The 13329-nt window shown below is 34.3% G+C and overlaps 1 protein-coding gene across 1 annotated transcript; it reads left to right on the top strand.

Moving 5' to 3' along the window:
• Window positions 1-8089: 8089 nt before the first annotated feature.
• On the top strand, window positions 8090-9158 carry LOC145111718 (NDR1/HIN1-like protein 13). Its single transcript, XM_079047971.1, has one exon. It carries the CDS (start codon window positions 8172-8174, stop codon window positions 8982-8984), a length of 813 nt encoding a protein of 270 aa, XP_078904097.1. The 5' UTR covers window positions 8090-8171; the 3' UTR covers window positions 8985-9158.
• Window positions 9159-13329: the final 4171 nt, after the last annotated feature.

Here is a 13329-nt window from a genome sequence, read left to right as displayed (position 1 = left end):
GGCGAGAAGAGGAAATTTGAGGGATCTTCAAGGTCCAACAAGAACAACATGTTCTCAAAGTCTGTAGGAGGAGGAGGAGGAGGAGGATGTGAAGCAAAATGGTGTGAGAAGTGCAAAAAGAAACACTTTGGAAAATATGGCGAGGAGGTGACTTGTTTCAAGTGTGGAAAGACTGGGCATTACGCCAATGAGTGTACATTCAACAAAAGGGTGTGTTACGGATGTAATGAAGAAAGGCATATTTCTAGGGACTGCCCAAAGAAAAATGAAGCAGCAAGACCGAATGCGCCACCAAAGCCAAAGGCAAGAGAATTCCATGTGATCCTTGATGAAGCAGGTGATAATGCAAGGGATCGGGAGTGAGGATCTATATATCCGAAGATCGGGATATGAAGTAGCTATATAGATAGTATCATGTGGTGTAGCCTAATATAAGAGGCATAATGTAGGGGTGAACTTGAATACCTATGTAATTGTTTCAAAAAAATAATATAAACCTTAGTTATGTTACCCGATGTATTAAATGACTACGCGAAATTCTTGTATGGTGACTTGGAGAACTGCGATACATTACTTAGGACAAGTATGAGTAGGTGTGAAAGGTAGTAGAGGCCTATACTACCAGAAGCACATGACTCGCACTTGGATCAGGAAAAGTCACAAGGTTACCAAGGCACTAGTAACTTATTATGTTTTGTTCATGTCTGTCATTACTATCGTTTCGGTAATGACTAAGAAGATGATTGTCATTCCAACCGTAGTGGTCATATCAAACGAGTCCGACTAAATTATGTATTCTTCATGGTTCAGAGGACCAAGTTCGATGTAACATCCGACTTAAGACAAAAGATTGAAGTAAAAGATAATCGAAGCGATCAATAGAAGTATCGCAATCATTGTTAAATTCAGAAGCTTGTAGCTAGAAGTGCAACATGCTATAATATGATTATATCACATTAGAACATGAAGGAAGGTATCTTCCAATCTGGAATCTAACTCAGAAAGATCTGAGTCTAAGAGTTGCATCATACGATGAGAGGTCATTAGAACATGACCCATCGGTCTGTTACGGTAATTGAAGTAAAGAAATTATCTTAAGTTAATTTTTTTTAAGAAGGAGCAGGAGTCTCCTATAAGTATCGACTTTGTAACTCGAAGGTTACAATTAAAAGTCCAACATAGTATGAAGAACGGGTGCAAGGTGGAGCACCGCCTGCAATCAAGAAGTCCAAGAGTTAGATACTCATTTGAAGGAACATAAGAGTTACTATTATTACCCAGGATGAAGAGATAACGTATGGAGTCATTATACAAGCCCTATTTCGTTGATGATTCCGGGATGTAATCATCCTAAGGAGGAGACCGACAGATTCGGACTAATCAATTTAGAGATAATAAGTGTTAAAAAAGACTTTTTGATAGAAGATTATTTAGAATAATTAATCTTGACCAAATTATAGTATGTGTCACAAGGATTCCGTACATATAAGGAACGCTTGAATCCGACTTATAACGAAGAAGTTTTGATCCGTCGAAGTTTTACGACAAAACCGACACAACGTCGCGTATCGTAAAAGTGAATTTTTGATAAACTACTTTTTAGCCTTAGTGATCTAAACGAAAGTCATACTACATGTTAAAACGAGAGCATGCATATAGAGAACATCCAAATCTGACTTCGTTTGAAGAAGTTATGATTTTTCTAAAATTTTACATAACAGTATACAGCCCGGAAATTGCGTTTTAGATCGATCGATTTTTATCCGGCACAACCTAAACGAGAATTGAAGATCTCGTTAATAAGAGCTCAGCTATATAAACACAGCCGAAAACGGACATCGGATGACAAAGTTATGAATTTTTAACGGACTTTAACTGCCTAAGCCTATTAAAATATAACTTAAAAATAAATTCAAAATTAGCCGACGGAGTCTAACCGAAAGTTTTAGATCCCATCGATACCTACGTGTGGATATAAAGAACGTAAAAAACGGAGCTCGTATGCGAAAGTTACGAATTTTAGAAGATAATTAGTTTTTGAAGTGACCAGCGAGTGCCACGTGGCGCGATCTGAGCCACTGCTTCTTCCCCCACGCCTTGCCACCAGATGGTGACACCTGGCACCCCAACACCACATGTTGGGATCAGTAACATGGAGTGCTGCTTAATTTCCAGCCTATAAATATCGGCGCAAATCACCTCATTTCCTCACACCTTCTCTCAACTTCTCTCCAAACCTCCCCAAAGCCTCAAGGCTTTTCTCTAGCCCTTCTTAGGAGTTAGTAGCGAGTCCCGAAGCGCCAGAAGGCTCCGAGAAGAAGAGCTTTCAGCTCAGAAGTTCTGCTCGCGCAGAGCTCGGTTCCTCGCTAAACCCCCTTGAAAGTGAGTTATGTTTACCCTACTTTAAGTATAACTTATGTTTAAGCTCATTATCATTATTATGAACCTATAAACAAGATTTATCAGTGATTCCAAGTCGTTATACTGATTGATCTACTGACGGGGATGATGTCTAGGCTGTGATTTAATGAGGCATTTAAAGTGGGCTTTCCAAAGTATACTTCGTATACCAAACGGACCCTACCTCCGATATGATCCTACCTGGTTGTTCTTTACTTGATATATCATGAAAGTAGAGTTTGAGTTAAAGATAAATCTATACTAATAATTAGTCGCAATAAATATTAGACTAAAATCTAGTATTAATGATACTAGGTTTCGACAAATGAAAATAAAATTGTTAGAAGCGAAGCGCTGCCCGAATTACGAGTTGTTACTTTAACAAGTGAGTGCATATTTACTTTCATCTTACACATAGATATGAAGTATTTAATATAAATTATGTGCAATGTTTGCATATTATCTATGTTTTTGATATCTATGCTAGATGAACGATTTATATATGTTTTTTTTTTATTTAAAACTGTATATGGATTTTTATACCTATAAATATATTGGGTAAAAATGGGTAGATGAAAGAGGATGTAAAAAAATGAGAGATGAAAGATGATATAGAAGTTGAGAGGTATAAGATGATGAGAAGCCTTGACCTTAACGATGATGTCATCTAGTAGAGTATAGATGACAACCACTGACTATTCTAGACAGTCTAGTGGAACGCTAGCAGGCTCGCAACATGTAGGTGTTTATGAACGAAGTGTTCATCAGATGTACACTAAAATCCCTGGCAACTATGGACTTAGTGCCTTACAGATGAACGTTGGCAGCTATGGATTAAGTGCCCTATAGATGAATATTGGCAGCTATGGACTTAGTGCCTAATAGACAACATCTGCAACTATGGACTTAGTGCATGTTAGATAAATCCTGGCAGCGATGGACTTCGTGCCTATTCCTTAGGAATAAATATTGAGGAATAGATTATTCTTAGGGAAGATACTTAAAAATAAAGAAGATAATGGGGATGGGTAATTGGGTTAATTGTTTGATAATTAAACATAATAAGTATATTATTGTGGGTTGAAAACCCTATGTACTCACCATGTTTCCCAGCCTGACCCACTTAGTTTATTTATATCATAGGTTTCGATACAAAGATACATTACCCTGAGAGATAAAAGGAGATGTAAATCATTAGTGTAATGAATGTAAGGTCTGTTTATGCTTATGTTTCTGTATTGACGATAACATCCTAATGTTTTGAATAAAAAATACATTTCTTCTTAAATGCTTTAATAATATCATTATCATGTTTTCTGGGAACAAATCCTGCAATATTATTCTTCAAAAAGGATACTTTGATTTTTATATAGGCATAAATAAAATTTTTAAAAGGACTGTGAATTTGCGGATTTCAGAGTTTATGTTATTAACCTAGAATCTTAAATGGAAATCAAGTAACTACATGTAAACTTGAGAATTAATCATGGTTTAAGAGTAATTACTGAAAATTAGTAATGAAACCCATGGTTTATAATTTAATTAGCATGGATTACTAAATTATTCAGTGTTATCATTGTAAAACAAGAACTTAGAGATATTGATCATGAGGTTTGACCATGTAAAGGGTAAAATGAAATCATAAAGGGTATGATTGTCCAGTTTTTCTAAAAATCACCAAAAATTATAGAAAAATCGTATGGATATGTGCTATATATCCCTTGAAATATAAGAATGTATACTTTGATTTTTGTTTTAACACCAAAATCTAATTCCAGACTTAAGTTGGGTGAAAACAACTATATGTGAAGTGCAGTAAGGCTGAATTTTGACAGCTTTGGGATACTGTGTTGTAAAATTCATAGTAAATTATAGAAAAATTATTAAAATGTGAGGTCAGTGGCATTAGAAATATATAAGAGTTTATTTTGTTAATATTTATAATTTATTAGTTATTTTGATATTTAAGAAGAGGAAAACAGGGTTGGAAGTGACAGCTATACAAAGAACAACTACTAAAATTTCTAAATTGAAAACAACATAACTTGAGATTAGTTGAGTAATTGCTTATGAAATTTGAAATATGAACTCCAGGGGTATAATTGCAGGTTTTAGAGACGTGGGGATGGTGTAATTTCATCAGAATTCAGAATTCTATCGCAACATTCGGTTACAGCACAGTGAGTTCAATATAGGGACAATTGTATGTTATGTGTTATATGTGCGATGTGCTTTCTTCTGTTATTAATCTAAGTGGTTATTAATTGATATTGGATTTTGATGCCTGTGGCCATGTAGAGCATGACTCGTATCACTTTGGTATTGGCTTTGTGTCTTTGGCCATGTAGAGCATGACTCGTATAACTTTGGTATTGGCTTCGGGCTAGGTAGGGCTGAAAGCCTATATATTCTAGCAACATGATAAAAAGGAATTGTGTTCTATGTGCCACTTGGGCTAGAATTTATGATGTTTATGATCCTAAATTATTGTGTCTCATTGATTGTAATCCCTTGAATCTAACCGTTGATTGATCTAGAAAGCCCTTCATTTGATACACAAATAAGCCTTTGTTGTCCTTTATTTCTTTTTGTTCCTGTCATATTGTTATGTATATGGCATAGCATTATATTGTATCTATTTTTGAACTCACTAAGCGATACTCGCTTATCCCTCTCGGTGTTTAACTATTTCAGGTGATAAGCATCCAGAGTAGATACACTTTGTTGGAGGACTTAGAGTAGTTGACACTACTACGTTTGTACTTGGTATACATATATGTATATGTATTATAAATTCTTGGGTAGTTAGGTATTTATACAACTAGTTATGAAACTTTGTAAAAACCCTGTTAGTTGGTTTGTATCCATGCTTTTGTATTTAGACCACTAATGTGAACTATAATTATGAATATGCATGTAGCATGTTTGGCTTTATGGAAATTTTAGTGTTGGGGTCTTTCACTTTGATGTAGGGGCATATGATTATCTCATTAAAACGGACCCCAACTGTTAGTCAAAGGCTTTTCTTAAGGTGGGAATGGGATGTGATGCAATGGAAAATGGTGTTTTTGATAGCTTCAATGCTGCTATTAAAGAAGCTAGAAAGAAGCCATTGATCACTATGTTAGAGGACATAAGGGTGTTTGTGATGGAGAGATTGTACATGCAGAAAGGGAAAGGATTAGACTGGAATTTGGCAATCGGTACAACTATCAGAAAGAAGCTTGGTGAACTAAAAAAGTTGAGAAGGTTAGTGACCATATATGTTTTACTTACTTTTTGTACATGCAAGTGTTAACTAACTTTTTGTAATGGCAGATTCTGGGCTCCATATGTTAGTGGATACAAACAGTTTGAAGTTGTGCAAGGTAATGAAAGGTATGGTGTTGACCTGGAGAAGAGAGAATATGGATGTAGAGGTTGGCAATTGACAGGAATTCCATGTGTACATGCCATATGTGTCATATCTTATTTGAATCTTGATTAAGAGGAATATGTTGTAGAGCGGTTTACTAAATCTGCATTTCTTAGGGCCTATGAGTACACCATACATCCCCTGAATGATAGTAACTTGTGGCCCCACATGCCTAATGTTCACCATATACTACCTCCTATTAGGAGGAAGTTACCTAGTAGGCCATGTGTGAAAAGAAAAAGAGACAAAGCAGAAAATGAACCCAGTGGGAATACAAGACATACTATAAGCATGGCAGGTGTTCAACACAGATGTATAATTTGTAATGAAACTGGACATAACAAAGCTACATGACCAATGAGGGGTCCTTCAGAAGCAGGTCCAAGTAAACCAAGAAAGAAGAGTAATGCAAAAAAAAATGTCCTTCACAAGCAGGTCCAAGCACTCCAGCTCCAAGTACTCCAACACATATGAATCAAGATCCTATGACTCAAGAGCATGTCAATCAAGAGCCTGTGATTCAAGAGAATGTCCATATGAATCAAGAGCACGTGAATCAAGATCCTGAGAATCAAGATCCTGTGAATGAAGTACCTGTCAACCAAGATCCTGTGAATCCAATACCTATTAACCAAGTTCCTGTGAATCTTGGTGTTATAGTGCCTAAAAGCCTTGGTGTTAGAGCAAGGAAGCCTTTAGAGATAACCAACAAGATGCAAATCAGGAAGTAGGTTTTTCGAAAGGATGGCAAAGGAGTGACTGAGGACAACCCAGCTACTTTAGAATGATTAGGGTTATTTGTTTTCTTTTTCTTTGGAAGTATATAATAGTACACTATGTATAGTGACTTTCTTTTGAGAATTGGGCCAACTTTTGATGTAATTTACAATACTACCCTTGCTTGTAACCTAGCAACTTTTGATGGCCTTTTAGTAATGGAATCGGATATGGTATTATATGCCAATTGTGTTTTGTCTTTTTTCAATCTTTATTGGTACCAATTCATTAGTTTATTAAGAATCTTGTTATAATGGGAATCATATGTCAAATGTCTACTGGGGATCATATTTGTTTCTATCAATGTCATTGTCGTTTGGTTGTTGAAAGTGCAGCCAAATTCAATGTAAATTACATTCAAATGTGTACCATGGACCATTTCATTCAATACCAACCCAACATACAATATAAACCATTCAATACATTCAAACTACGAAAATTCATACATCATACCAAACTCCATTCAACTGTTTTCAGATAATATTACAACTGATTTCAACCCTATAACTATGTGCTTTATTCTTCAGCTCTTGAACTTCTTTTTTCAAATATGCAACATCATCTTTAACTGCTTCAAGTTCTTGTTCTAAATCCGGATTCCTAGTCACAGGTTCATCAATCATTTCCCAATACTTACACTTCTTACCTGGTTTCTTCGAAATCAAATATAAAGATGGTAAGAAGCTCAATATCTTTATTTATTAGAAGGAAAATCAAATGTACATAGGGAAATCAAGATCGACATACCAGAGAATTGGGGCAAACTTTGAACTTTTTGTTAGGGTTGTCTTTAGTCTTGGATATGCATATTCGAACTGGGAGTCGACAATCACAAAGTTCCTCTTTTTTGCGATGGAACCAGATGAACCTTGCGACATCTTCTTCTTCGATTTTAGGTATGGGTTCGAAAGTTTTTTTGATTGAATTTAGGGTTAGGTATCGTATTATAATCGATGGAACTCAGAGATGATCCACGTAGGAGTATTTTCTTTTAATGATTGTCCACATATGCAGCCATGTCAGCAAATATGACATCAACCTGTAATAAGGATTTAATTACACACAAAAACAAGTTCAACAGGAAAATGTGGACAAAAAAAAATCAGGGACTAAATATGTACAAACCCAATAATATGTTACCCTTTTAAATCATTATCCCTATAATTTACTTATTTCCTATCAATAATTAAAAACTTAAGGACCTCGATAGTAAAATTTACTTAAACTAAAAACTATAAGAAATGAAAATTTAATTTATTCTTTTCCTGTAAATAATTAAAAGCGAGATAGATCAAAAGTGCAATTCACTCAAAAACAAAAAACATAAAAATATAAATATAAATGTAATTTACTTATTTCATTTCATCACATTGACAATTAAAAGAAGATAGTAACATACAAATCTTATAGTTTAAAATCTTTAATTCTGGATGTGAGCTTTAGATTTGTACTTTAAAACTTTAATCATTTTTTATAAACATGACTTGGAATCTTCAAAATTACTTAATCCCATGTGTCTGCCTTGATTTCATACTCCTTTGCAACAATCACTCTCCCACAGTCCCACTCATTGTCAACCATGGCAGATCCTGTCTACCCTCCATCAAAGCCCAAAGGCGCAGCCGCCGTTAAACCAACACCACCACCGACTAACAAACCCCAACTCTACAACCCTAATCTCAATCGCCACCCTTACCGCCCCAACCCTAACATATATCACCGCAATCGCCGTCGAAGCTACTTCTGCCTATGCTGTTTCTGGTCAATCTTAATCATAATCCTCCTCCTCCTCCTCGCCACCATCACAGGCTGCATCCTGTACCTCCTTTACCGGCCCCATCGTCCAACATTCTCAATCACAGCACTCAAAATCTCCCAGTTCAACCTCACCACCACCTCCGACGACACAACCCGCCTCACATCCAACCTCAATCTTACCCTTTCCACCAAAAACCCAAATAAGAAAGTAGTGTTTTACTACGATCCAATCACCATCACATGCTTATCAGAGGAAACCCAAATCGCGAATGGGTCCTTTACTAATTCGTTAGTCAGTAATCCCAATAACATCACCATCATACGCTCATCATTGTACAGTAACTCTCTGCTTCTGGAATCGACTATAGTGAATCAGATCAGATCAGATCTGAAGAAGAAATCTAGATTGTCATTGAAGATATTACTTGATACTGAAGCTAGAGTGAAGATCGAATCGATTAGAACCAAAAAAGTTGGGATTCGAATTGAATGCGAAGGAATTCATAGCCTCGTTCCAAACGGTGGTGGCGGTAAGTCTAAAAATTCATCAACTTCGGTGGCTGCTACTGTTTCTGATGCTAAATGCAAGGTGGATCTACGGATCAAGATCTGGAAATGGACTTTTTCAAGTTAGCAATCTTCACACGATTTAATTTGAATTTGATTTTTTTTTCCTTTTATTTTTGACTTACTCTGGGTTTGGTTCATCCTCTTTAGATCAGAAGGATGGGTCCACCATGGAAACACTTCTTACAGTCTTACTTGTAATATGATTTATTGTGTTTATTGACCGAAGAAACTTTGACTATATATCGTTAATGCTTATTCTTTTGTCTAAAAATTTGTATATGATTATACCATCTTATAAAACCATCTTTATAATACTATATACTAGTATATCTTAGAAATTGTTAAAATATCATATTTATTAATATTATTATTTTATGACTTAATATAAATGTATGTATCTTTATCAATTAAGACCTATTTTATGACTTAATAAAAAGTAGTTATTCATCCATTAATCTAAAAAAACCGTGGACATAAAAATCCATGCAAGCTCAAAAAATCAAAATAAAAAACCAATAGATTTTTTTTTTCGTATGGATACATTTTACCTCTTTGCGCCTCAAAACAAATTTATCAAGTTTTCAAAAATAAAATCAATCGATTATATTAAATGAAGATTCATTTTGATACGTGTCACTTGTCATTTTATTATATTTTTTAAATAAATAATATCTACATATTAATTGTTGGTTTTTTCAATTTATATTAAAAGGCAAGATAATACTTCTATATTTATATATGTAAAGTATTAAATGTAATAAATATGATAATAATTATAATTAATAGGTTTCTTCATTCATTATTTCAAAATTTTATTTAAAAAATACTTAACGTTTATATTTTAATATTTAATCTTTTGTTTAATCAACTCGTGTAATACACAGGTTTTACACCTAGTATTTTTGACTAAGAAAAAACATTTAAAAACAAATTTATTACATAGCTATTTTTCTAATCTTTTGGGTCACTAAAACTAAATAACTACCTATCCAAGGCACCTTTCTATCAATTAGTTCAACATTCTGGAATTGTTCTTCAAGTTCTATACTATATCTATGCATTCTAGACTCTAGTTTAGCCACAATTTATATAAAAAGTATAACGAGTTTTAGTCAATAGTCACGACCGATAACTGTGACAAAATCTCATCGGTTCTTACGTGTATTTTTTTTTTTTTTTTTTTTTTTTTTTTAAAGTCTAACTTTATATTGTAACACTTACTAGCCGAGACATAAAAACGTAAAAACATATAAGCTCACATGACATCTAATTTTATGTGACTAAATCATAAGGTGGATATACTCACATTAATAAACCTTAGCGTTAACATTTAGTCACGAAAATTATTTTTTGTAACCAAAGGGGAGAGTTTATTAGCGAAATGTTAAGAAAAATCTTTTTGTAAATATAAGTATTTTATGGCTACAATTTAAATTCATATGGGTGTCTAAAAATAAGTGATCGTCATGTTAAAAGAGAAAATAATTCCATCGAATTAAGTATGATTGTAAGTGTGATAGCATCTACTTTATTAGAAATACCAATGAATCTGATTATTTCAGTTACTCATAATACCCTATTTGGTGTGACTATAAGTTTTTTATTGTCACGGTTTCGTTTGTTATTTTTTTGACCATCTTAATTTATTGAAGAGACTAACAACAAACTACCAAAAAGCAATTACATAGATAAACCCAAAGGGGATTTTCGAGTCAATTACTTCGGTAAGCTTTTGTCTTTTTGTGTCTACAGTTTGATTTGTTTTGTATGCCTAAACGTAAATAATATTCATGGTAAAAAAATGTGGGACTTTGTATTTTATTGTCACAATTTTATGTGTTACTAAAAATAATCAGTAGTCATGAAACAATAAAAACAAATGTGTGACCGTAAGCATCTAAATGTCCTGATTTAATTTATTATTTTTGTTTAAAAATAAACAATATTTACCATTTAAAAAATAATATGTGACTATAAGTATTTTATGGTTACAGTGTAATATCCCAAAAATACTAAGTAACATTTTTTTATTTTTAAGTCAACTAAAACCATCAATCATTCATTCAAACCATCAAAGTATGGTAATGTGGAAAAATAGTTATCAGTAATACAATCCCAAAATCATAAAATACTGAACAGAGGTGGATGCTATGCGATCATGCCGGGTCTTTCCCTTTCGTACCAGAAGTACCTGAAAAACATTTTAAACATAAACCGTAAGCACAAAACTTAGTGAGTTCCCAAAAATACCACATAACATACATATATTGTCATGGCCTATCCCCATAGTCTTGCATACAAGTGCCATGGGCTACCCCATGGTCTTTTCCCTGAAATGTCATGGGCTACCCTCAGGGTCTTACAACTAAGTGCCATAGGCTACTCCATGGCCTTTCCTTGAAATGCCATGGGCTATCCCCATGGTCTAACTGTTGGATTAGTGTCTAAGCCCGTAACTATATTTGGTAAGTACTTGACCCGGTTGTGCATGGTTCTTTTGGGTTGCCTTCACTATAGCAACTTGACAGGGTGATTTATGGAGAGAGAGAAGATATTATGGTTTATTAATATATTATAAGAATAATATATTAAAAGAGAAATCATATTATTTAATTAATATTAGTCATAAATTAATTAGGAATTAATTTGGTGACTAAAAGAGATTAATTGAATAAAGGGGACTTAAACTGTCAAATGTTTGATAGTTGTATTTTGGGCTGGGAAACCTAATGGATTAAGGGGTGAACGAAATTATGATGGGAGCCCATCATATTTTCGTCCATGGCCTATATTCCAGAAGGTTCCATGGGCTGCTTAGGGTTTAAGCTGTCCATTAGGGTTTTGACTGAAACTCTAGCTGCCCACAGTATAAATAGGATCATATGCATGCAATTTTCGGCCACTGCTTTTCTAAGAACCCTAGAGCCGACTTTGTGTGCCTTCTCCCTCTCTCAAGTACTACCCTCTTGCTTGTTGGTGTTTGTAAGCCATTAGAGGAGTTACACTTGTGACTCTAAGCTCAAGGAAGAAGAAAGATCAAGAGTTCTTGAAGAGGTAATCATCTACATCTCATTAATTACTTTGGTTTTGTATCATGTATGCTAGATCTAGGGTTTAAAATCTTGGATGAATTGCATGTACAATAGAGAAACCTAGATCCAAATAATTAGGGTTTGCATGTGCACATAGGAATGTTCTTTTGTGTAAAACCCATCAGTGGTATCAGAGCTATGCTTGGTTTCTATTGTATTGATGCCTTGTTTATTCTTTCAAGCTTTAAAATCGAGTTTTGTGCTCTCTTCCTGACGAACTCGATGAGTCCCAATGTGGGCTCGACGAGTAGGATGAACTCGACGAGTCCATAAGGGGACTCGGCGAGTCGGAGCGTCAGACAGAGGGATTTTCGGGATTTCTTGCTGTTTTGCTTAAGGATACTTACCTAAATCGTTTTAGTTTAATAAAATCTGAATTTTATTACCTTTTTGTCAATATCCTTAACAAAACAAAAGATAATTACCAATTATTTGAATGATAAATTCCTTACTTAATAATATTTGATTATTTGAATTTATTTGGTGAATTATCTTGTAAATAATCTTGATTAGGTCAAATTTAGATAATCATTAAATTAATTGTTTAATTTAAAATTATTTGCTATTTGATCCTTTGTGTTTTGAAAAGTTCAAAAACTTGTCCTCAAGTTTTGAAATTTAAATTTTGTGATTAAAATGTTTAATTTGAACTTTTTAAATTTCAAACCCTAGAATTTTACAAGTTTAAAATTCAATCTTATACTTTATAATATTATAAGATTAATATGTATATATGTATAACCTAAAATGCTAGTCTTACCGTTAGTATGCATCATTCACGAAGCCAATCTCTAAGGGGGTATAAGGTTATGGCCTATAAAATGACCATTTAATGGGTGTCCACTCTCACCCACCGCTTCCTTGATTGGTGGAGGGTCGTCAGCCGAACGGGTAGGATAGGGCAACCCTTTCTCATTAATAAGTATAATGAATTATAAAAGTAACTAAATGTTTTTACAAAAATTCCCAATCTTAGTTACTTTAGGAAAAGTGAATTGATGCAATTCCATGAAATTACACTTTGTACCCTTGCTAAGACGTTAGTGGAGCGTGTGTGGTTAACTAGCACACTAATTGGGTCTAAGCAAATGTGGCAAAGGGTTACTCATGTTTGTCATAGTTCGATGGAGCGTGTGTGGTTAACCGGCACATCGAATAGGTGACTGTAACAATGAGGGCACCATGTATATTTTCATGGTTATTCACATACGCTTTGTGATCCTCGGCATCCCAGTCACAAACTTGAGGGGCATATCGAGATTTAAACATGCCATTGAAAAGTTCAATGAATCTCAAAAAGATTTAGGAGTTTTCAAT

The sequence above is a fragment of the Lactuca virosa genome, chromosome 5, assembly GCF_052849685.1.
Source record: "Lactuca virosa cultivar CGN04683 chromosome 5, Lactuca_virosa_CGN04683_v6, whole genome shotgun sequence".
In the NCBI taxonomy this organism is placed as follows: domain Eukaryota; kingdom Viridiplantae; phylum Streptophyta; class Magnoliopsida; order Asterales; family Asteraceae; genus Lactuca; species Lactuca virosa.
The sequence above is the reverse complement of the archived record's forward strand: the minus strand, read 5'-3'. Positions and strand labels throughout refer to the sequence as shown.